This window comes from Lachancea thermotolerans, assembly GCF_000142805.1.
Source record: "Lachancea thermotolerans CBS 6340 chromosome G complete sequence".
In the NCBI taxonomy this organism is placed as follows: domain Eukaryota; kingdom Fungi; phylum Ascomycota; class Saccharomycetes; order Saccharomycetales; family Saccharomycetaceae; genus Lachancea; species Lachancea thermotolerans.
Window position 1 is genome coordinate 482,586 of NC_013083.1, and position 22,746 is coordinate 505,331.

Consider the following 22,746-nt stretch of genomic DNA (forward strand, 5'->3'; position numbering starts at 1 on the left):
CTCCAGAACAACGATATCGGGCGTCGGAACTCGAACTCAATGTATATACACGAACTTCGGCTATAAAACCTAGGCTTTTAAAGTATCCGATGGCGGCCGGGCCGATGGTGATTTTCTTGTCTTTTTTTTTCCACGGGGCGGTTGTTGTAGATTTCGAGAAATCGACTGACTCTGCTAATGTGGGATGATGCGTGGGACAGGAAAATAAACAGTGACCGTAGGGTTTATGTTGATAGATTATTTACAGAATCTGGAGATGATGTGAGCGTTGCCCTAGCTGCAGGCGGCTCACACGGATAGCTCACGGGCCGCGTTTTCTCGCTCACGAAGCTTAGCGAACTCCTGCTTAGCCCGCTCGCCAAGCTCGCGCATGATCACGGACTGCTCGCGCGCGGAGTTTCCCAGGCGAGAAATCACGGAGTGCTGTAGCTGGGGAAGAACTGGACTCCAGTGCTTCTCGACGTCGCCCATCCGCCAGCGGTCCTCCCAATGGATTTGGCCCTGCGCTACTCCGGCCTTACTCAAGGCCTCCCGCAGGTCTGCGACAGCCTCTTGAGTGTAGGTGGGGCGGTACTGCGCGCTGTACCATACGTGTCCGTCCTCATTTTTCTTTCTGAGCGCGTCCGCCTTTTTGACCTGAGTTACATCCCGCAGGTAGCGCAGTCGACACAGGTTCTGGTACACATGCACTCCCTCTTCGTAACTACGCAGATCCACTACCGCCATGCACCTCCAGATGTCGCGTCTTGTAGAGGGCTTCTTGTTGGCCCAGTCTGGGCGTTGGAATAGGGCATCAATCTGATGCTGGTTGAACACCGGCACTTGCGAATATATCACTTGACCTGATTCCAGGTTACGAAACAGAAACACTTGTGGAGCAAAACCTGCCTTTTTTAGCCATTGCGCAGTGCGAAAACGTGCTGGAGCTACCATCCTGACCTCTGGAAAGCGCGTTTATGCCGTCGAGTTTTCTGCTTTACCTCTACGGCAAGATGGCATGCCCAAAATTTTCTTGTAGACTAGTGTATTCAAGGAAAGTACTCGAGAAATGAAATTTAAGGTAATCACTGGTAACAATGAACCGCTATCTTGATCTCGCATTACACAAGCATCCGGCTTCTCTAGAGCAATGATAACTCCATGCTTCGCCGTAATACCGACATCCAGGCTAGAGGCTGAGCAACAGCTGCCTTACCTTCTAGAACCGAGCCATGTCGACGTACTTTACGAGTCAAAAGTTGATGGGACTGAGGCTAGAACGCAATATCAGATTTGCGGCTTCTGCGGGGCTGCGATCATGGACAAGTGTGTAATATTTGAAAACCAATGGGTATGCGGCTTCTGCAACAAGTACAATACTTTACTCGAGAAACCGCGCTCGAGCTCATATATCTCTGAGGTGCCAGAGAGCACTGAAGGCCAGCACATGGGCGAAGGAAATGCACAAGTTCTGCTGGTAGATTTGGACACGGATGGAGCCGAAGAGTTGGGGAATCTCATAAACTCAATTTTGTCATGTCTCGAAAATTGTCCCAACGCGCGGTTTGGGCTGGTGACTTTGTGCGACGGGCAGGCAACGGTGTACACACCTTCTGGCAGCCAGACGCTCTCCAGCGATGATCCCACAACCCTTTCGAAAGCCAAAAACCTGGATATAGAGTTTTTCAGAGGGAAAATTCAGGGCTCCTCCCCTCTCTGGCTTGACCAGAACCAAACACTAAACCTCATCAAAACGCTCAGCTTCAAGCCCTCCCCAATGCACAATCAACGTCCAAAAAGAGCCACCGGTTTAGGGCTCATCTTAGCGAGTCTTTATCACAGCGGGTCTGACTTTCCGACTGTCGTGACAGCTTTTATAAGCGGTCCCTGTACGTCTGGCCCAGGGAAAGTTGTTCCAAAGAGTAAGAAACACCACATTCGTCAGCATTATGACCTAGAATCAAACCGTGATAAATACTTTTACCCTGCGAGGAGCTTCTACCAGTCGTTAATAAGAACGTTGTCCGTTAATTGCTTCATAGCCTGTTTGGACCAGGTTGGGATTGTTGAAATGGCCCCACTACTTGTGTCTGTATCTCAATTCGACACCTTCAACGACGAATCTTTTCGCGTTCTCTCTAGGAACTGCATACACAATGTTTCAGTCGACCATCAAATTACTGTTTTTGCGTCGAAAGGCTTACTAGTTGACGGTTGTCTCGGTCCGGTATCCAGACTTGACGCTACCCAGCCTGTTTATAGCGACACACCTTCTGGGGTATCGGGCACTAACCGCTGGAGATGTCGAGCTTCAGGATTGTCGCTTTCCTTGGCATTTTCATTTCAAATAGACACTACTGCAACAAAAGAAGAGTCCCATGACAAGACACCGGCTCACTTAGCAATCCAGATACACGATTTATTTCAAGATCAAGGAAAGCGTTACGTCAAAGTGGACACAATTGTGATATGCACTACCAACAATAGCGCTACATCCGCCACTCGTTCAGTTCCAAAAAGCTTCGACCATATCGCAGCATTAGGATGTCTCATGAAGCAAATCGCCTATGATCAGTTTTTTAAAAATCATACTAACGCTTTTAGTCTACAGCAGTGGCGAATTAAAATTGACAAGCTTGCTGCCCGGCACTCCAAGGTTCAATCGAAACATTTCTCGGAGTTCCTGGAAATGATTTACCGCCTTAAATGGACAGTCCTGTTGCAAAAGCGCAACACTTCGCCTGATGAAGCCGCTGTTTTTCAGCACACGATTTTATCTCAAGACTCCAATATATGCGGATTGCTATGCAAGCCCAAAGTTATCATTTTCACCAATGAAAGTCAGTTTGAGCCTTCCAACTTAAATGAGCAGCTATTGACAGCGCGAGAAGCGATGTGCGTGGATTTTGGTACCTCAATTATGGTGAGATACCTCGAAGACGATTCTTTGATTGTGAAAGCTGAGCAATTTGCGCAATCGCTAGCTCAAAACAACCCTTTAGCACCAAAAGTACAAAAGACTAGGATAAAAGGATCTCAGGATCGTTACTTCATTTCCAAACTGCTTCCTCAAGGAGGGCTGAATACCGAAGACATGTCTCTAGAACAGTTCTCTGCAAATATCAGAAGGATGTCTCAATGTATGTAGCAAGCGTATATCTTGGTTAGAGTGCATAATAATATATAGAGACAGCATGAACGCTGACAGGCACTCATATTGTTGTGTTGGTTCTCGACTTCTTTTTTTATTATTTCTCCGACGCATTGTCATGAAATTTAACCTCGTTTACTTGCGTTAGTCGAATAACAGGAACCAAAAAATTAGCACCATTGATTCCACCAGGGCTGCATTATCGCTCGCTAAAAAGACGCTGGGTATTTCACCATGAGCGACTCGAAGGGCCTTCAGGATACTTACTATCTTCCAATAGGGCTCACAAGCCTGCAAAAGGATCTAGTCGAAATATTGATATCGATCCACACTAAATCATTGTTACAGTACTGCAAGTCGGATGCCTTATCTAGCTTCCCTGAATGCAAGTCAGATACAGAGTTAGTTTTGCCGCCCTTATCGGCGGCCCAGCTCACTGGAATGTTGGCTGTCAACATTCGTGCCGCTGCTAACCATCCGTGCCTCTTGGTTGAACACTATATGCCTCGCCAGTTACTTCTGATGGAACCAGGTGAGCGCCTTATTCGGGCTAGTGACAAGTTCCGCAAAATGGCGATGCTCCTGAATTCAATTTTCACCAGAGACCGGAAACGCTTTCCGCAGCCAATGCACATCACCATTTTGTCGCATAGCGTCAAGGAGTTGGATATAATAGAGGGCTACCTTCTTGGTAAGCCTATAAAACTCAAGAGAATATCAGGTACAAGTTTGTTCAATGAGAAACATCTTTACAGTGATGCGGACACGAGTAGTAGTACACCAGTACCAACTCCGACACACACCAAAGATGAGTACGAATATGGAGAGAAAAAGTTCAAGAGTAGGCCTAGCGACACAAGTGACTGGCTATTTTTAGCCACCACGACGCACTTGTCGAGGGCAGCTGATCTTCTTGATGACTACAATATTGACATGGTCATTGGCTTCGACCCATTAATTGATGAAAACTTAGAGTCTTTTGAAAGAATGAGAAGAAATGGCAAGCACGTTCCGCTGATCAAACTTTTGGTTAAAGACTCGCCAGATCACTATGTTCTTGCCCACAGCAAAACAAACGGTCACGAAGGGGACCTTTTTCTCGATTCTCTCCTGCATTTTGTTCATAATAGACACGAAATAGTCGAACAACGCCAAACAGAATGGATAGGGGACTTTGTCGAGGAAATTCTAAGTGGAAATTCGCAGGCTAGCTTGAAGCTGCCACCCTGCAATTTAGCCAACGGTGAGAAAAATGCATCTCTCCTTGATGACTTAGTCAACTACACAGGCCACATGAAGCTTTCGGGCGGGGTATTTGACCTCAAAGCAGTGAATCAGGACTTGGATCTCAAACTTTATCAAAATAAGATTATGGACCTCATTGTACGAAGGCTGATTGAGTGCGAGCAAGCATATGCGGTCCGACAAGAACAGGTGTTGGGAAAAAGGCTGCGCGAAACTATGCGACAGAACGAGATCGACCAGATCAAAGTTGAGAGCGGGCAAATGTACAAGAAACTCAAAGAAGGCGAAGGTCCTCTGAATGACTCTACCAAGAGGCTAAACAAAGCCCAGAATGACGTCACAAAGTTGAAAGAGCAGCAGGAGCAAATTGAGCAACGGAGATTAGCGCTCCAAACTGTTGCAGAGGATGGGAACGCTTCCGAACAGCTAGCGCTCAAGCAAGAAAAGCTGATGAACTTGAGAGCAGAGCTGAATACACTAATCCAGGAAAATTCACGCCAAGCTGCTGCAAACGACGAACTACGTTTGCAGTACCAAGCTAGGTCTTCGGAGGCTGCGAATGAATCTCTGGTCCTGAAAACACTACAGAAGAACAGGGACGAGCTCAAGGCTCGACTCGAGGGCCCCACTGTGTCCATCAACTCCAGCGGCGCGTTGGAACAAGAATCTCGTCTTCGCGAAGAGCTAGTGCGCGTTGTTCAACAGTCCCACTTCCTCCAAGGGTACATCAAGAGGATACAGAAGCAGTATCCAATCAACGGTTCCCAGTCATCCAAAAAACCCGCAACTGCACCGGGGAATTCCAGAACAAGAAGCAGCAGATCCTCTGCACCTGTCTACACCTGAATACTTCCACAAAGAACAAAAGTTGCTCAGGGAAGTCAGAATCCAACCGTCTTAAGGCGTTCCAATGGCGCCTTACTTAATATAAATGTCACAACGTACACAGAAGCCAATAAATTAATCCTTTATGTAATATAGATCACATCCGTCTGCTTTTCAGTTCATCTAGCTATTATTAAGACAAAAAATAAATGTCTCATTTTCCTTTGAAGATCGAACTCCGGTCAGAAGCCAGGTGCTACGTTATATCACCAAATCTCAGGCGAAAAGGGTCATTCTGGTAACAAGTGCCATGTTTGGTGGAACTGAAGACAGCAAACTCCCGCGCTGGGGAAGCTGGATTAGCAGTGTCCAGGAAATTTTAGCAAAACAACTACAAGAAAACCTACCTTTCTTTATACTTGCGACCTTGTTGATTTACAAAGCAACCTCTTGTATATGGTACTATGTGGGGGGTTTTGGAATCAAGGAAAGCTCTCGGATGCTGCGTAATCGCATAGGCAGGCCAATATTCAAAATAATAACTTCTTCCTTCATTCTCAAGTCGTCCGTCGACAAAGAAGTGGAGAAATCACTTAGAGCTGTGGAGAGCAGCTTGATGAAGGATGACGCACGATTAAAAAATTTCGACCAACTTCCTACAGATGGTCTTCAAGATCAGACGGTACTCGAGGAGCTAGACCTCTCCCAAAAGGTTCTTGCACATTCTGACTGGGAAGGTGGAAAAGTGTCAGGCGCAGTTTATCATGGCGGTCAAGAATTAATCCATTTACAAAGCCAAGCTTTCGAAAAATGTTGTGTCGCAAACCAACTTCACCCAGACGTGTTTCCTGCGGTTAGGAAAATGGAGTCAGAAGTAGTGTCAATGATTCTAAAGATGTTCCATGCTCCTGAAGTTACAGGGTGTGGTACAACAACATCAGGCGGCACGGAATCCCTTCTGTTAGCGTGCCTGAGCGCCAAAATGTTCGCGCTACGGCAGAAGTCTATTTCAAAGCCCGAAATTATTGTTCCCGTAACTGCGCACGCGGCGTTCAATAAGGCTGCATACTATTTTGGACTGAAGCTGCGGCATGCCCCTCTCGATCCGAAGACTTTCAAAGTCGATTTGAAGAGAGTCCGGAGGTTAATCAACTCCAACACTGTCCTTATTGTGGGCTCTGCACCAAACTTTCCCCATGGCATAGTTGATGATATCGAGGGATTAGGCCAACTTGCAGAGCGGTACAAAATTCCGCTGCATGTTGATTGCTGCCTAGGCTCATTTGTCATTGCATTCATGGAGAAAGCAGGCTATAGAGACATCCCTGCATTCGACTTTAGAGTGCCAGGTGTAACTTCGATTTCATGCGACACGCATAAGTATGGGTTTGCTCCTAAGGGGTCCTCTGTTATCATGTACAGGAACAGGGAACTTCGGATGAACCAGTACTACCTTCTGTCTGATTGGGTCGGTGGCTTGTATGGCTCGCCAACGCTAGCCGGTAGTCGACCTGGTGCACTTGTTGTTGGTTGTTGGGCAACAATGCTCCGCATGGGTGAAAAAGGCTACATAAATTCATGCAAGGAAATAGTCAGCACAGCACGGGAGCTTAAGAAGTTCATCCATGAGGAAATTCCTGAGCTTTGCATTATTGGAGACCCCCTTTGCTCTGTGGTGGCATTCACGTCTGACCAAATTGATGTTCATGAGCTGTCAGACAAGTTGGCAAAGCAGGGCTGGCACTTAAGCGCCCTTCAAAATCCACCAGCCCTTCACCTCGCAGTAACATGGCTGACTAGACCCGCATTGCCAGAGCTAATGCGCACCCTACAAGAGGTTGTGAAAGAATTAAGCTCTGAACCTAACAAGAAGCCATCATCAGATGGTACCAGTGCACTGTACGGTGTCGCAGGCAGCGTAAAAACTAGTGGCGTTGTAGACCGACTGCTAGTTGGGTTCCTGGACACCCTTTACAAAACTAAGCGCGACTATTGAAAAGTAGAAAAAGCTTACGTGTATAGCAACTGAAATAACAGCTAAAAATCTATTGTCGAGAGAAGGCAAACTGGGATAGCTTCAGAAGCATTAAAGCGCTTATGATGTACTAAGGCTATAGATACTACGCGTCAGTTATGGCTACTCTCTATATAAATTTGTGAAAGGTACAAGTATTTAAGATGGTCTTCGCGTTAATGAGATTTTCTTGAAATTTCATCTTAGAGTTATATACCAAGAACGTTAATAATGGGATCCCACTTAGAAAGAACTAAAACCTAGCATGGATGAGTTCAGTAAACTTTCGCTAGCCGACCCTAGTACTACTGTTCAAGAAGAAGATCTACAGGCAATACTCAGTCTCAACATTTGCGAAGATGACTCCAAACCTATAGGCAATAAAGCCCAGCTCTCTCAAAAGATCATGGACAAGTTCATGCCACATGTTCCATCTAGCCCGTCTCCCCTTAGGCAAGCGGTCCTAGTCGATGAAATCCATGACGAGATGGACATCGACGCGAAAGAGGAGTCGGACACAGAGAGATCCGAAATTAACAGCGCATTTATTGAAAACGATCTGCTGCATGAATCAGAGGCAGAAGAGGAAGAACCCGCTCAAACCGCATCGCCAAATAGTAAAGCGGTAATCAAAGCGCTTCTTTCACCTACCAAATTGGGAGTTGCTGCCGCAACCAAGCTGGACGATTACTCCAGCGAATCGAGCGTTCCAGCAGCTACGCCTGCCACCGATGGCCAAGCATCTCATCTTCAGAAATCAACAGAGATTACGGGCGTAGAATTACCTCAAGAGACTTTAGAGACGCTGCGACAGAGATCGCAATACTCGCCAATACAAATTTCGATAAACAACAATCACTACTACTACCCTCCAGAATCACAATATATCGAGGAGTCTGGCATTCGAAAAAGATCGCTGAAGCTTCCGGATCCATGGTCTCCTCAATCGCATCCCGCGTCTCGCGGCTCATACTTGTTCACCTCGTATCTCCAAATTTTTCTCAACCTATTGACAGCATTGATATACTTTTCATTCGTCATGATATTTATGCGGGCCATCAAGGCAGACTTGAGATCCGAGTGGCAGACTACCAAGTTGGAGCTGGTCCATGAATCTCTCCAGTGCCGAATCCACTACAACGCCAACAAGTGTGAAAGAGCCACGCGCGTGCCGGCGCTCGAGAAGCAGTGCGACGACTGGGAGAAATGCATGGGCCGGAACAACGAATTGTTTTTCCGAGCCCGATCCGCGATTAGCGCTAGACTCATCGGCGATACACTCAACTCTTTCATCGAACCATTGGGCTGGAAAACACTTGGTGTTGTGCTAGCAGGTCTGGCCATCTGGTGTTTTAGCTCCAATTTCATACTCGGTTTCGCAAGAGCAAAGAGCTACTACGGAGATGAGCAGAATCAGAGATCCTCTCACCGTCCCTGCGCACACCAAGGCATTCCTTCAGGGAATTTGCTACAAAACAACGATCAGCTACAAGAGTGAAGAACCGAGCTTGGCTTTTCAAACACAATGAGCAAACTCCGAGAGATCTCATGGGCGTCACTAAAACCTCCAGCTAAAGGCTTCCACACATTATATTTAATTTTTCATAGTCGTTGTGTTTGTTTAATTCGCGGAGACCTGCGGTTAACTCATATTCTCCACCCACGCAATCGCTAACGCCCTTTTGGCGTTGCACGCATAACAACCGGAGTCAGAGGCTTCTTTGTCGGAATCAAGAGCCGTCGAAATTGGACCAGTTTTTCTGTTCAGGTGATGACATTCGATAGGGAAGGGAAAACCGCGTTACGCGGAATACGAATCCCGATGATTACCCCTTCAACATGAAAAAATAGGGCCTCTCATGAATTAGGAAACAGAGCGCGATATCAACTGCTGACACAGCAAGTATATAAACTAAGGATGTGCAAAACAGTTTATTCTTCGTCGCCTGTAGGAAGAATTAAGTTTTGATAGAAGCTGACAACAGATCCGTGACGCGAGCTAATATTCTGAATTGTTTTGGCTGTTGTCGAAACACTATAAAAAATAAAACTAGTTCAAACTAAACGAACTAGCCGGTTCACAATCTAAGCGAATTCCAATCCTTACCCCAATTTACTCACAAACGTCTCTTCGCTATGTTGAGCAGAGCCCTTTTAATTAGACAATCTAAGAGGTGCGTGGCGCAACTCTCGCACGTCAAGCCTCCGAAACAGATCACTAATGAGCCTGTGAAGCCCTTTTCTAACAAGGATATCCTTGACTGGGATCTTTTGCGTGCTTCGATCTCCAAGTTTAACAGCGCATCCTTGGACGTGCCTCTGGTCATCAATGGTAAACGTATCTACCATAATGAGGGCAGCCGCCAGTTCTTCCAGCAGACCAATCCTGCCAAACACTCGCAGGTGCTGGCAAATGTAACGCAAGCCTCGAAGCAAGACGTACGAGACGCAATTCAGGCCGCCAAAAGCGCCAAGGAAAAGTGGTACAAAATGCCCTTTTATGATCGCGCGGCCGTGTTCTTGAAAGCAGCAGACCTCATCTCAACCAAGTACCGCTACGACATGCTCGCTGCCACTATGTTGGGCCAAGGTAAGAATGTTTACCAGGCAGAAATCGACTGTATTACTGAATTGGCCGATTTCTTCAGATTTAATGTCAAGTATGCTACAGAGCTCTACAATCAGCAACCTTGCGAATCCAGCCCCGGTGTATGGAATAAGGCGGAGTACAGGCCGTTAGAAGGCTTTGTTTATGCTGTCACACCCTTTAACTTCACTGCCATCTCCGGCAATTTAATCGGAGCGCCAGCATTGATGGGTAACACTGTCGTTTGGAAGCCATCCCAGGCAGCTTCGCTCTCCAACTTTTTGTTGCTCACTGTGTTGGAGGAAGCAGGTCTCCCCCACGGTGTAGTGAACTTTGTTCCAGGGAACCCTGTTGATATCACCAACGAAGTCTTGGCAGACGAAGAGTTCTCAGCGCTGCACTTCACAGGATCTACTGCTGTGTTCAAGCAACTTTACGGCAAAATCCAGAGCGGCGTTGTCAACAATCTTTACAGGGACTACCCTCGGATTGTTGGTGAAACTGGCGGAAAGAATTTCCATCTCGTTCACCCAAGCGCGAGCTTGCCACATGCTGTGCTAAGCACTTTGAGAGGCGCTTTCGAATACCAAGGACAGAAGTGTTCTGCTGCATCCCGTCTATATTTGCCCAAGTCTCAAAGTACCGAGTTCCTAGAAAATCTGGTTGGTACTTTGGAGTCCGTTAAAACAGTCAATACCTCCGCTTCTAAAATCAATGGTGGCGATTTGCATGGATTCGTGGGTCCTGTCATTCACCAGCAGAGTTTCGAAAAGTTGGCAAATGCTATTGAAGAGGCAAAGAAAGATCCAGAGTTGGAAATTCTATGTGGCGGCAAATACGACAAGAGCAACGGATGGTTCGTCGAACCCACCATAATCAAAACAACCAACCCGCTTCACAAATTCATGTCTACCGAGTTTTTCGGCCCAGTGCTGACGGTTTACGAGTACCCTGACTCCGAATTTAGCCAAATTTGCGAGACCATTGACAAGACCACAGCTTATGGTTTGACAGGAGCCGTGTTTGCGCGTGACAGAGAGGCTATTATCCTGGCGGATGAAAAGCTCAAGTACAGTGCTGGTAACTTCTACATTAACGACAAATGCACCGGCGCTGTTGTCGGACAACAGTGGTTCGGCGGTGCTAGAATGAGCGGCACTGACGACAAAGCCGGTGGCAGCAACATTCTAAGTCGCTTCGTTAGCATCAGAAATGTCAAGGAAAACTTCTATGAGCTCAACGACTTCAAATACCCTTCCAACTACGAGTAATCTTTTAGCGCGGTGTTTTGTAACATATGTGCTCAGGTGACCGTTCTGGAGGCAGTACTACGAACGCTATTTTAGGCTCAGCAAGATATTTCACAAGTTTCACCATTTCAAGAAAAGCGCCCTACCTGGCCATGAGGGCTGTGATTACAGCGCGAGATCATTTCTTTGGATAGCACAACGGGATTTGTAAATACTTAGTCCAGAAATATTGAGAGTTGAATAATCATTTGCTTTTTGCGCGGCCGAGACTAACTGTTAAAAGGTTATAGCGGTCATGCAAAAAACTCGGGGCGCAAACAAGCTTCTAAATCGTCCTATATATTCTTGCAATAAGAAGCTGCTAAGTGTCAGCTGGCTGCGCGGTAGCATAGTCAATCAGCTTTGTGCCAATCGTCACTTATTCCGATACTTCTGTGATTCTTCGTCATCTCCTCTTCTACGACTCTTTGGGTATATAGAAAGCTTTCCTTAAAAATCTTTTGTTATATTTCCTCCTATTAAAGTCACCAGGACAAACCTATTTGAAAAGGGAAAATCAAGGAGGAGAAGCTTGTAAACGGGGCTTGCAGTTTCATTCCTTATTTTTATTTGGATTAGGCCACGAGTTAGATACCACCCCTTTATTATAACAGCTAAATTATCGTGGATTTGTGATATTCCAAGCAAACCCTTATTGCTGTAAAGAATTTTGCCACCTTTAGGAACAAGCCGTTTGCAGCGTCATAAGTGAAAAGTCTTAGCGCGCTTACGAGGGTAACATTGTATCAAGGATTGACTCGCTCCTTAAACCTTGTTTCACTGCCCGCATGAGCTCTTCCGATAGGAAAAACGAAGACAGGTTCGTCGCCACGACCGGGGGCAGAAAAAATCCTAAACAAATTCACATAGCGCACCGGCGTTCTGCAAGCGAGCTGACCAATCTCATGATTGAGCAGTTCACACTACAGAGACAGTTGGAAATAGTTCAGGCCCAACAGCAGCAGCTCATTGCTCAGCAACAGCAGCTAGCTCAACAATCGGGCCAGTACCTCAACCCTGTCGGCTCTGGAAATGCGTCACTCGGAGCTCCCGGGGGACCCATCCCATCTTTCGTTCCGCAACCTCCCCACCCTCATTATAACGCCCCATCTCCTTCCCCTAGCCAGGGCAACCGGAGCAGATCACATTCTAGAAATAGTTCTGGCTATTACAATAACAATGAGTTTGCCCCACCTGGTCACCGCAAGACTGGCTCTCAATCCAGCGTCTACGGTCACTCGAGAAGACATTCCTTAGGATTGAGCGAAGCCAAAAAAGCAGCTGCCGAAGAACAAGCCAAAAGAGCAAGTGGCAGCGGTATCTCAATCAAAATTGACGATGCAGAAAAAAGCGAATCCGTGGAATCACCTCTTTCAAATGCGATAGAGCAATCAACCTATAAATTCCCCGCAAACACAGGAGATGCGCAAAGGGGAACAACACCTCAAACCTCCAGGACCTCCCACATGTCACCTCAGAAATCTTTTCAATTCCCTTCCGTACCATCAAACAACAAGGAAAACCGCGAAGAATTCAGTAATGTTAGCACTCCTAACCGTAACGCAAACGCGAAAGGCAAGGACGTCAGCGGTATCAATAACAATTGGCGCTTGCAGCAGCAGCCAACCCCGCAAAGCAACCAAAATACCCCCAGCCACCCTTTCCATCATAAGAAGAGCCAATCTAGGGAAGCACCTTTCGGAGGCCTTGAGCCCCCTCCAGTTTTTCAACCAGGTCACAGATCCCGCAACTCTAACGCTTCTACTCACAGCTTTGGATCTGGTAACAATGGAAGCAACCAAAATGGCCGCAAATCTTTGTTTGCACCATACCTGCCTCAAGCTAATATCCCTGAGTTAATTGAAGAGGGTAGACTTGTTTGTGGTATTTTGAGAGTCAACAAAAAAAATAGATCTGATGCCTGGGTTTCTACTGATGGTGTGTTGGACGCAGATGTGTATATTTGTGGTTCCAAAGACCGAAACAGAGCTCTTGAAGGTGATTTAGTAGCTGTTGAGCTACTGATGGTAGACGATGTGTGGGGTTCAAAGAAAGAGAAAGAGGAAAAGAAGAGGAGGAAGGACGCCAACAATCAGCAAGATATTTTGAACAGCAACGACGATTATCACAATGACGCTTCTTCTCGAATGGCTAATCCAACCAACTCTTCTTCTTCCTTCGGTTCCACGGAGAAAGAGGATCAAAGTTCTCCTTCTAAAGGAAGCGTTAAAAGAAAGGGCTCTCTAAAACAGCGTCCAACGCAAAAGAAGAACGACGATGTTGAGGTTGAGGGACAATCTCTTTTATTAGTTGAGGAAGAGGAAATCAGCGACAGCTACAAACCTCTCTATGCTGGTCATGTGGTGGCCGTTTTAGACCGTATCCCAGGACAGCTGTTCAGCGGAACTCTTGGTTTGTTGAGGCCCTCACAGCAAGCCAATAACGAAGCCCATAAGCCTCAGAAGCCGAAAATTGTCTGGTTCAAACCAACTGATAAAAAGGTTCCTTTGATTGCTATTCCAACCGAGCAAGCTCCAAAGGACTTTGTCGAAAACGCAGACAAGTACTCGAATAAATTATTTGTTGCTTCAATTAAACGCTGGCCTATAACCTCCCTGCATCCTTTCGGAACTCTTGTTTCACAATTGGGTGAAATCAACGAGCCCGAGACAGAGATCGACGCTATTCTCAGAGACAACAACTTCCTATCTGACGAATATTTGGATCCTCACGACCGCTCAAAGGAAAGAAGCACATTTCAGCCAACACCGCTCTCTGAAGAAAACATTCAATCACGCAAAATATTCTTAAACACTACCGCTGTGTTTGAAACAGATTCTCTCTCAGATCTTGCTTTGCACACGAAGGTGTTGGACGATGGGTCTTTGGAAGTTGGCTGCCACATTCTTGACGTCACTGCACACATTGAAGAGGGTTCATCGCTTGACCGGAGAGCGAGGAAAAGATCTTCAGGCGTTTTTATTCCGCAAAAGGTCGTTCACCTTTTGCCACAAACCCTGAATGACGCATTGACATTGAAAGAAGGTAAAACTTCGGCAACTATCTCTGTGGTCCATCGTTTTGATAAATCGTTCAAGGTTCTCTCAACCTGGATTGGCGAGACCTTGATCACACCTGAATCTTCAATTACGTTCCAGGAAATTAATGAGCAGGTGAGCTCCGGCTCTCTGTCTCGTTTCGTCTCCCAAATCCAAGATGTTGCTACTGCATTGTGCCGCAAGCGTTTATCATCACCGTCTGTTAGCTTGAAACCGGAGCTTTGCTTATTAGAAAGTCTTGACGATGAGAAAGTCAAGGTTGATCTAAACATTTTCCAGTCAAGCGCTGCGACATCGATCGTCACAGAAATTGAGCGCCATGTCAATAGCATTGTTGCTGAGACTATTTATCAAAAATTGGGAGACCTCGCGTTCTTGCGTAGACAGTCAAAACCCATTGCGACTAAGCTGGCATCATTTGAAAAGAAGGTGACAAAGCTGGGCTATGAGGTTGACATTACTGATTCGCAATCCCTACTTTCGTCCATCTTAGCTATCGAAGATGAAGCTACAAGGACTGGTGTCGAAATCCTTCTCTTCAAAGCCTTAAGCCGTGCTAAATACTTTGTTGCTGGTAAGGTTGAGTCCGACCAGTACGATCATTTTGCGCTTAACTTGCCGCTATACACACACTTCACTGCGCCATTGAGAAGATACGCTGACCACGTTGTTCACCGCCAGCTCAAATCTGTCTTGAATGATTCCTCTTACAAAGAAAATGATGATTCTTTGAAGATAACGTCAGAGTACTGCAACTTCAAAAAGGATTGCGCTCATCATGCTCAGGAACAAGCTATTCATTTGCTTTTGTGCAAAACAATAAACGACATGGGAAATTCTACGGGTCAAATTCTGACAATGGCAACAGTGTTGCAAGTGTATGAATCTGCGTTCGATGTTTTTATTCCTGAGTTTGGAATTGAAAAGAGAGTTCATGGTGACCAATTGCCCTTGATTAAAGCAGAGTACGACGGAACTAACCGTGTTCTTGAATTGTACTGGCAGGCAGGTGTGGATAGTGCCACATTTGTCCCTGCCGATGAGAAAAACCCAAAGTCTTACAGAAATTCTATTAGAAACAAGTTCAAGTCTGCCTCAAACGAAATTGCCAGCATTCAATACCAAAAAACCCTAGAAGGCGAGAACCTTCTGACCGAAGAACTCGCAGGTCAGTTAAGCAACTTGCATATCGACCCCCCAGCTTTGAAGATGCCCGATCCACGTAAGGACACGGAACCATTAGAGCGCTTTTTGAAAACCGCTGTTACGAGAACCGAAGGCGACAAGGATATACAAGTGATCCGTGAACTTCAGCAGGTGCCAATTTTGCTCAGGGCGGAAGTTGGAATGGCGCTTCCCTGCTTGACCGTCCGCACCTTGAATCCATTTCAATCTAGAAAGGATTAATTGAACACAGGCCCCTCGATAAAACGAGCCAACCAACTAAATTCAACAATTGCATTCATTCTTTTCATTCATTAGTTTTTATCAAGGTCAAACATTATCTGGCTTGTATGTAAATTAGTTATTAAGACCTCTATCAAATTTTATCTTCCACTAAATGTCTTGTGGGTCTTATTCGCGCACAACTGAAAAATATACGATCTTGACAGAAACAACTTCTGTACTGCTTGAAGTTGAAATTTATCAAACATCCTAAAAGAAAAAAATGCTCGCAAGTGTTAAACTTGTCAGTCCGTTATACAGAGTATTGTCTCAGAAGGGCGTACAATTTAGACAATTTCAAACTTGCTATAACTTGTTGAAAAAAGCTAGCAAGAAATCAGGGAAGGGCAAGATAGATGAAGAGGAGCCTACTGAAGTCGTGGATGTTAAGCAATATGTTCTAAAGGCCAAAACACAGTTCAGCGTAACGCTGGATTTACACAAGAAGAAGCTCAGCGAAATCAGGGCCGGGTCCGCGAGCCCTAGCATATTTGATAAACTTTCAGTCGGTAAGGAAAATAGCAAGTTCACCGATGTTGCTACCACCTCTATGAAAGGCAAAAACAGCTTAATAGTGACAGTTTTTGATCCTAAGGACACTAAGTCTGTCGTCAGCAGTATTTTGGCAGCTGGGCTCAACTTGAATCCTGAAAAGATACCCAACAACGATCAACAACTGAAGATCTCCCTACCGCCACCAACAACTGAGACACGTAAGCAGACCTGCAAGCAGCTAAAGGAAGTTTTTGAAGAGTTCAAAAATTCTGCAAATAAGAACTCGTTAGGTCATATTAGAGGCGACATCCTTAAACAACTGAAAAATATTGACAAGAAAAATGATTCAGTGAAAAAAGTTATTCAGGACCTTGACAAGCTTCACAAAGAGTATACAAACACTCTTCAGGAACAGTTGAAGCAAGCCGAGAAAAATGTCTTAGGATGATATATATCTTGAGCCACTAAGTGCGTGAACCACTATCACTTGTATATACTTTGTAGTCCCCCCATTCAAGCTTCTTTAGCTAACGAAATTACCGACTTTATTCTCTTCCAGGTGGAAGTTGTGTAAGCTCCAGTGTTCAAACTTTTGACGAAGTTCCAAGCCGAAGCATTGCTCTTGATTGGATAATCGAGAGGCTTTGGAATCTGTGTGGAAATGAACGGTAGTTTGTCATAACACACACTCTTTGCATTACAAAGGCCAGTCAATCCTTCTTCGCCACCAAACTTACCATAACCCGAACCATTAATTCCTCCAAAGGGAAGCTGGCAAACATAGAAAGTGGCAAAATCATTGATCGCGACATTACCTGTGTTTAGATGGTTTGCCACATAGTTGCATTCAGCGTAATCGTTCCCGAAAACGGAGCCTCCAAGTCCGAATGGGGCGGAGTTAGCAAGACGGATACAGTCGTTGGTGTCGCTAGCACGCATTACCGTAAGAATAGGACCGAAAACTTCGTTTTGGGCAATTTCCATGTTGGGAGTGACATCAACAAGAAGAGTGGGCTGAAAGTAGTGGCCTTGAGGGTAGTTTGGATGAGTGTAGCGAGAACCACCATGGAGAAGGCGTGCACCCTTAGCAACTGCATCTTTGATCATGTTTTCGAGCTGTTCGAATCTGTTGTCTGATATCATAGCTCCCATGTCCACATCTTCTAAGTTGTCAATGTCAGATCCAAGCCTGAGCTGGCCCACCCTCTGCTCTAGTAGCGAAACAAGCTTATCGTAGTTTTGAGCAGATACAATGACCCTCTCAATCCCGATGCAGTTTTGACCGGAAGACTGAAAAGTTCCACGCATTATAATTGAAGACAAGGCATTAATATCTTTGACAGAGTCAAGGGCAATCAGAGCGTCTTTTCCTCCCAATTCAACAACAACAGGGGTCAAACTTTTGGCAGCGGCAGTTAAAACATGGTGGGCAACAGGCTTGCTCCCAATAAAAGTCAAATGCTTGAGGCCAGGGTGAGAAGAGTAGTAGTTAGCGGCATCATCAGTAGCACTTGGAGGGCTGCAGTAACATAGTTGAATAATGTCAGGATCAAAGCCATTTGCTTCCAAACACTTTCTACACAAAGCTGCAAAGAACTCCGAAGACCAGACCACCTGCTCAGAGCACTTTATCACAATAGCATTACCAGTGAAAATAGCTGCGATAATAGGGCCAAGCAAGTTGTGGAATGGGTAGTTCCAGGAAACCAAAGCGCCAACAACGCCTAGCGGCTCGTATCTAACTTCAGCGCCCTTATACCATTTCATGAAGAAGTTGCTTGGACCAGAACGCTTGGATGGTTGCAGTGCGCTTTGGCCATTTTTGATGATCCATTGCAACTTCTCAAGCGTAACCAGGATCTCGCCCATTGACGCATCAAGCATGGTCTTACCCGAATCCCGACAGGCCACACGCGCGATAGAGTCCTGGTTTTCGATAATGTATTCCTGAAGGGAAAGAAGCACCCGGATACGCTCTTCAAAAGAAGTTTCGCGCCATTTCAATTGCGCTTTCGTAGCTTTGGAAACAAGTGTGTCAATGTCCTGCTCGGTCATCGAAGGATACGACCCGAGATATTGGCCCGTGGCAGGACAGTAACATTGAATGCGGTTGGGGCTCTCGCTATTCGAAAGAGATGCTGGAAACAAGCGCTTTCCTTTCCAGTTCTTTTGAGCGGCCTCGGGCAGCGGAAGTTCAAATTTAGCAGGCTTTTGCCTAACTCTCTGGCAAGCTGGGAAAAGCCATCTGTATAAAACAAATGCTACGAGAAGCGTAACCAGGAACGTCGTGGAATTGGTCTTCATTGCAGCCTGGCTATTGGCGAGCTTTGTGTGGTTGAACGTGAGCTGCTGCATTTTAATCCAGTCCGAGAAGTACGCCTGGACCGTATGATTCAATTGACGCAGCATCGACGAATTTAAGTAGATCTGCGACATCTCAAGGTGGTAAACACGGTTCGCAACGAGTGATACCAGTATCCAATCGGCCTCTGTACAAAGCGTGATGGTGGTGAGCTGAGCTCGTTTAGAAACTTTAGCTAAATGAGTATTCACGTGAACAGGCGAGAATTTTCGACCGCCGAGTATTATATCGCGAGCAAGCGACCGTCGGTCGTGTTTGTAGCCGTGTGGGGCCGCTAGCAACCTGTGCTTTTTGTCTATATATTAATTTCTTTCTAAAAGGTGCTCGGTGCTCTCACGCTGCGTTGACATGGACCTCGGCAACAGGAGTCGTCACCGCGTCCACCAGTAGCTTGACAACGTTCTTCTTCTTGTCCTTGCCGATCTTCTGGATCTCCTGGATCTCAACCTGCACCTTGCCTTCGGCGTCCTTCTCCAAACCGCCGACACCGCCAGCGTTCTTGGCCTCAAAGTCCTTCAGCTCCTGCTCCTTCTTTTGCTTGTAAGCGTTAATTTCGGTGGCAGCGTCGGACTTAGCTTGCTTTAGTTTTTCCTGGCGGTACTGTCTAGCCTTAGACACAATCTCATGTGCCTCTTTCTCGGCTTTCAAAAGAGTAGCGATACCATTTGGTTGGGACTGAAATGAGAAAAGTAGCCTGTTAGTACACCGTTCTTGTAGTTTTTCGAAACATAGAATCCTAGCGGTTGCAAAGCTTTGAGCGTACATACCATTATGCTGCTGAAGTGCTTGACTATTAGTGGCTCTGTGCTCTTTAGCTCTTGTGAGGGGTGTGTAGAAAGGGTTGAGTGTACTACTTTCGCAGAATCATCACGATATACTCCGTCTCGGGCGATGGCGAGGTGCGCATCGTGAATAGGGAGATTAACTGTTTAACAAACGTACACAGTGACATATACATCACGTGAAAGAAGCGTATATAACGACAAACTTATACGTATTTTCGTGCGTAGTTAGCATCAATTTGAATATTCGAAGCGCTCATGCATGAAGAGATCAAGCTCATCGCGCCCAACAGAGATAGGTCAGTTGGACGCGACATGACTACGGCTACATGCGAAATATGCAAGGAGCATGCACACAAGTACAAGTGTCCCAAGTGCTCGAAAAAAACGTGCTCTGTAGCGTGTATCAAGGAGCATAAGAGCCGCGACAGTTGCAGTGGTACTTCAGCGGAGCCCACTGGCTATGTGTCTCGCGAGAAGCTCAAGGCCGCTGACACATCAGAAGAAACGAACGTGATGGTACAGCGTGACTATAACTTTCTTTTGGGCATGAACAGGCAGCTGGAACTGCTTAAGCGAGATGGGAAAGTGAAAAACAAGCGTGTTCTGGGCACTCACCATCGTAGCCAGCCCCAGCAGAAGTGGCCACGCTTGGAGCAGCCATCAAAAGTCATACGGCGTGGTGTGTACTGTATCCTTGTACCGCGGGGGATGCAGCGCTCGTTGCTGAACAAAAGCAAGTGGGACAAGCCGCTGGATATGTTCGTGTGGTCGATTGAATGGTGCTTGTTCTCAGAGGAGGGAAAGATAGAGTTCGTCCATACCAACCACCGCAACAAGGAGACTGATCCACTTTTAGAGTGCGTCGGCAAGGCTGTGTACGAGCAGTGCGTCAGGCTCTACCAACTCGAGGCTCTCCCAGATGACTGCACGAGGCAAGCGCGGATAGACTCCTTGAGCGCTGGGGGGCTAGAATTCTTCATGAAGCATTTGCCGCAGGATCAACAGAACTTCGCAGACTCCAAACAGCTCATTCCTGTGGATCCTGCAAAAAGTTTAGGAGAAACTTTCAGAGACAAAACAGTGATTGAATACCCTACAATATTCATTGCTAAGAACAGGCAGCATCTTGGAGATGGGTACAGCCTTTTCGGTTCCAAGTCCGAAGATCCCTCCTCAACTGATGATTCTGAGGATACCAGTTCAGATGCTGCTAGTACATCAAGCAGTTCTTCAGACAGTGATGACGAAGAACCTCAAGAGGCGTCAAGCAAACAACCGACGTCATCAAATCTTGTTGAGAGTTCTAAGGAGGATGCCGACGAAGATGATGATGAAGACGATTATACCCCAGGTATTTCTTTAGACTTCCTGGTAGAGTGACTTTAAGTAATATAAACCATAAATACAAGACTAGCACCTCGCACATAAACCGCTGACGCCGAGGACAAAAAAAACTGGGAAAAAGACCAATGGAGCGAGTGTATCATAAAGCTATTCGCACACTACGCTGCACCTGCAGCGTAGTGGTTTTTGTTTGTAAATGTGACCTGTTGTTTATTTCTAACTATTTCGCGGCCTTTCGTATCATTTTTCCAGTTGCTACTCTCTAATATGTGCTTTTCCCAAACTGTTGATTCTATTCCCATATGCCCACTTCCGATGACAGCAATGCGCATGGTCGCTAACAAGTTGCGTGCAGCCTGGGAATGTAAGTAAACAGCACCATTGAATGCTTGTGTTGCATCTTTACCAATACTGGTTTCCACAAGAGCCACACCACCGGGGTGGTCGTGAATGAAGGGCGTAACATCATGCACTACGCCTTCAATGGCGACGAGTGCTCTTCTGTGTTCTTGGAACTCTTGTTTCGCCATTCTCACGAACACCTCGGCAGGCATGATAGGAAGTTTATCGAGCGGGATGCCCCACTGTAATTTTGAGCGCTCGTCGTCAAGCAGCTTCTGCTGTTGTTGTACCAGGCATTTTTCAATTTGGTCTTGACCGGCAGAGTGTAGTTTTCCAACGAGACCAAGGTAATACAGCACTAGTATTGCAAACTTCGCTGGATCCCACTGGTACTTCCCAGGCCCATTTCTATAGTCGCCAGGAAACTCGTGGTGGAAATTGTGATTGGATTCGCCAAAAGTAAGAAGGTCCATAATGGTTCCGAAGGGCAAGTCCACCGCAGATCTCGAATCATCGAATGGCTGTGAGGCCAACGGAAACCTTTTGGTATGACACAAGGAGCCAATGAGTAACCATTGTTGTTGAATAATCGACATCCTTACCAATCCTAAGTAAAAGACACCGCTGAAAAATGGAACTTTGCAGAACTTCGCCAGTATACAAGGTATCAAGATTATTGTCAGCACGAGAATTTCTGCGTAGTTTTCATCTTGCCAACGAAGTAGGGCGTAGCTAGGTGAACTGATGTAGTTTGTCTCAACTTTGCTGGTGGATGCCTTAGCCGTGGACTCTAGAGTGTTGCGACACTCTTGAACTGCCCTAGCCGATTTGCGGTTGCCATGAAATAGCTTGTGACCCCACTGTGCGAATAGCCAGCCATGCACAACGCAGGCATGAGGGTCCCGCTCTGTATCAACATAATGATGGTGCGCCAAGTGCTGGCTTGAAAAGTCGAGTATCGAGCCAAGGCCACAAGACCCGCCCAGGATAGCAAATATTGATTGAACCATAAGGTCACACTGGAAAGCAGCGTGCGTAAAGAATCGGTGATACCCGGCGACAAGGCTCACCTGGGAGATAAACATGTAAACAGCGAGACATTTAAGGAGTTTCCCGTTCCACTCTGGCTTCGAAAGAATCAATTTGAAAAGGGAGAATAGCGGTAAGACGACGCACAAAAGCGTGCTTTGGAAACTAACCTTCTTAAGCAGGTGGACCAGTTGTGGGTCTCTCTTTCTTTTCTTTGTAATTTTCGATGCTTCCGACAGTTGAGGAGAATTCGCAACTGGTTCCACATTCTGTGAGTCCCTTGATCTCACGATTTCAGTGTAATCGAACTCTGGTATAGCATCGTTCATTGCGGGTTTGTTGACGCGCAAATAGCGACTGCTACTGTGTACTACACTGTTATCGATGACCTGCTTGTAGTTGTACGAGCGATAACTTCACATCTACGTTTCTAATATAATGGTGAACGAGCCCACTGCCTCATTTACAAAACTTGTAACCAATTAGCATCAAAACACCCTCGAGGGGGCGAGCGTGCGTGTCATTCATGGGATCCCCTTCTAGACGATGTAGTACTTTTTAGCGTCCTTCTGTGTCCAGAAAAGAGCGTCTAGTTTGAAAACTTTACTTAGATGCGACTCGCAAAGACGCTGTATCAGAGGAAGAAACGAAGAATTCACTGGAAGCGAAGGTTTTCAACTCGTAGCTACGTTGTATTGACAGGCTAGCTGGGGGCCTAACAGAGATGATCTTAGAGATTCCCTCTTCACTCTCTTCACTTCGTCGCTCTTTCATCCGTGATTAAATCTTGAAAA

General features: G+C 46.1%; 12 protein-coding genes across 12 annotated transcripts; 8 read left to right on the plus strand and 4 right to left on the minus strand.

Moving 5' to 3' along the window:
• Nucleotides 1–288: 288 nt before the first annotated feature.
• MHR1 (mitochondrial 54S ribosomal protein mL67) lies at nt 289–933 on the minus strand (the record flags this gene model as incomplete). The annotated part of the gene is made up of 1 exon (XM_002555257.1): nt 289–933. One exon carries the CDS (start codon nt 931–933, stop codon nt 289–291), a length of 645 nt encoding a protein of 214 aa, XP_002555303.1.
• Nucleotides 934–1,129: 196 nt separating this feature from the next.
• Nucleotides 1,130–3,127, plus strand: NEL1 (GTPase-activating protein NEL1; the record flags this gene model as incomplete). Its single annotated transcript, XM_002555258.1, has 1 exon — nt 1,130–3,127. The coding sequence occupies one exon, from the start codon at nt 1,130–1,132 to the stop codon at nt 3,125–3,127; it is 1,998 nt and encodes a 665-aa protein (XP_002555304.1).
• Nucleotides 3,128–3,364: 237 nt separating this feature from the next.
• HDA2 (Hda2p) lies at nt 3,365–5,221 on the plus strand (the record flags this gene model as incomplete). Its single annotated transcript, XM_002555259.1, has 1 exon — nt 3,365–5,221. The coding sequence occupies one exon, from the start codon at nt 3,365–3,367 to the stop codon at nt 5,219–5,221; it is 1,857 nt and encodes a 618-aa protein (XP_002555305.1).
• Nucleotides 5,222–5,510: 289 nt separating this feature from the next.
• DPL1 (sphinganine-1-phosphate aldolase DPL1) lies at nt 5,511–7,196 on the plus strand (the record flags this gene model as incomplete). Its single annotated transcript, XM_002555260.1, has 1 exon — nt 5,511–7,196. The coding sequence occupies one exon, from the start codon at nt 5,511–5,513 to the stop codon at nt 7,194–7,196; it is 1,686 nt and encodes a 561-aa protein (XP_002555306.1).
• A 283-nt stretch (nt 7,197–7,479) lies between these two features.
• BRL1 (Brl1p) lies at nt 7,480–8,712 on the plus strand (the record flags this gene model as incomplete). Its single annotated transcript, XM_002555261.1, has 1 exon — nt 7,480–8,712. The coding sequence occupies one exon, from the start codon at nt 7,480–7,482 to the stop codon at nt 8,710–8,712; it is 1,233 nt and encodes a 410-aa protein (XP_002555307.1).
• Nucleotides 8,713–9,350: 638 nt separating this feature from the next.
• On the plus strand, nt 9,351–11,072 carry PUT2 (1-pyrroline-5-carboxylate dehydrogenase; the record flags this gene model as incomplete). The annotated part of the gene is made up of 1 exon (XM_002555262.1): nt 9,351–11,072. The coding sequence occupies one exon, from the start codon at nt 9,351–9,353 to the stop codon at nt 11,070–11,072; it is 1,722 nt and encodes a 573-aa protein (XP_002555308.1).
• Nucleotides 11,073–11,878: 806 nt separating this feature from the next.
• SSD1 (mRNA-binding translational repressor SSD1) lies at nt 11,879–15,556 on the plus strand (the record flags this gene model as incomplete). Its single annotated transcript, XM_002555263.1, has 1 exon — nt 11,879–15,556. The coding sequence occupies one exon, from the start codon at nt 11,879–11,881 to the stop codon at nt 15,554–15,556; it is 3,678 nt and encodes a 1,225-aa protein (XP_002555309.1).
• Nucleotides 15,557–15,818: 262 nt separating this feature from the next.
• RRF1 (Rrf1p) lies at nt 15,819–16,538 on the plus strand (the record flags this gene model as incomplete). Its single annotated transcript, XM_002555264.1, has 1 exon — nt 15,819–16,538. One exon carries the CDS (start codon nt 15,819–15,821, stop codon nt 16,536–16,538), a length of 720 nt encoding a protein of 239 aa, XP_002555310.1.
• Nucleotides 16,539–16,603: 65 nt separating this feature from the next.
• MSC7 (meiotic recombination directing protein) lies at nt 16,604–18,526 on the minus strand (the record flags this gene model as incomplete). The annotated part of the gene is made up of 1 exon (XM_002555265.1): nt 16,604–18,526. One exon carries the CDS (start codon nt 18,524–18,526, stop codon nt 16,604–16,606), a length of 1,923 nt encoding a protein of 640 aa, XP_002555311.1.
• Nucleotides 18,527–18,785: 259 nt separating this feature from the next.
• On the minus strand, nt 18,786–19,222 carry VMA10 (H(+)-transporting V1 sector ATPase subunit G; the record flags this gene model as incomplete). The annotated part of the gene is made up of 2 exons (XM_002555266.1): nt 18,786–19,127; nt 19,220–19,222. The coding sequence occupies 2 exons, from the start codon at nt 19,220–19,222 to the stop codon at nt 18,786–18,788; spliced, it is 345 nt and encodes a 114-aa protein (XP_002555312.1).
• Nucleotides 19,223–19,492: 270 nt separating this feature from the next.
• On the plus strand, nt 19,493–20,617 carry BCD1 (Bcd1p; the record flags this gene model as incomplete). Its single annotated transcript, XM_002555267.1, has 1 exon — nt 19,493–20,617. One exon carries the CDS (start codon nt 19,493–19,495, stop codon nt 20,615–20,617), a length of 1,125 nt encoding a protein of 374 aa, XP_002555313.1.
• A 122-nt stretch (nt 20,618–20,739) lies between these two features.
• KLTH0G06358g (KLTH0G06358p) lies at nt 20,740–22,281 on the minus strand (the record flags this gene model as incomplete). The annotated part of the gene is made up of 1 exon (XM_002555268.1): nt 20,740–22,281. The coding sequence occupies one exon, from the start codon at nt 22,279–22,281 to the stop codon at nt 20,740–20,742; it is 1,542 nt and encodes a 513-aa protein (XP_002555314.1).
• Between the last annotated feature and the right edge of the window lie 465 nt (nt 22,282–22,746).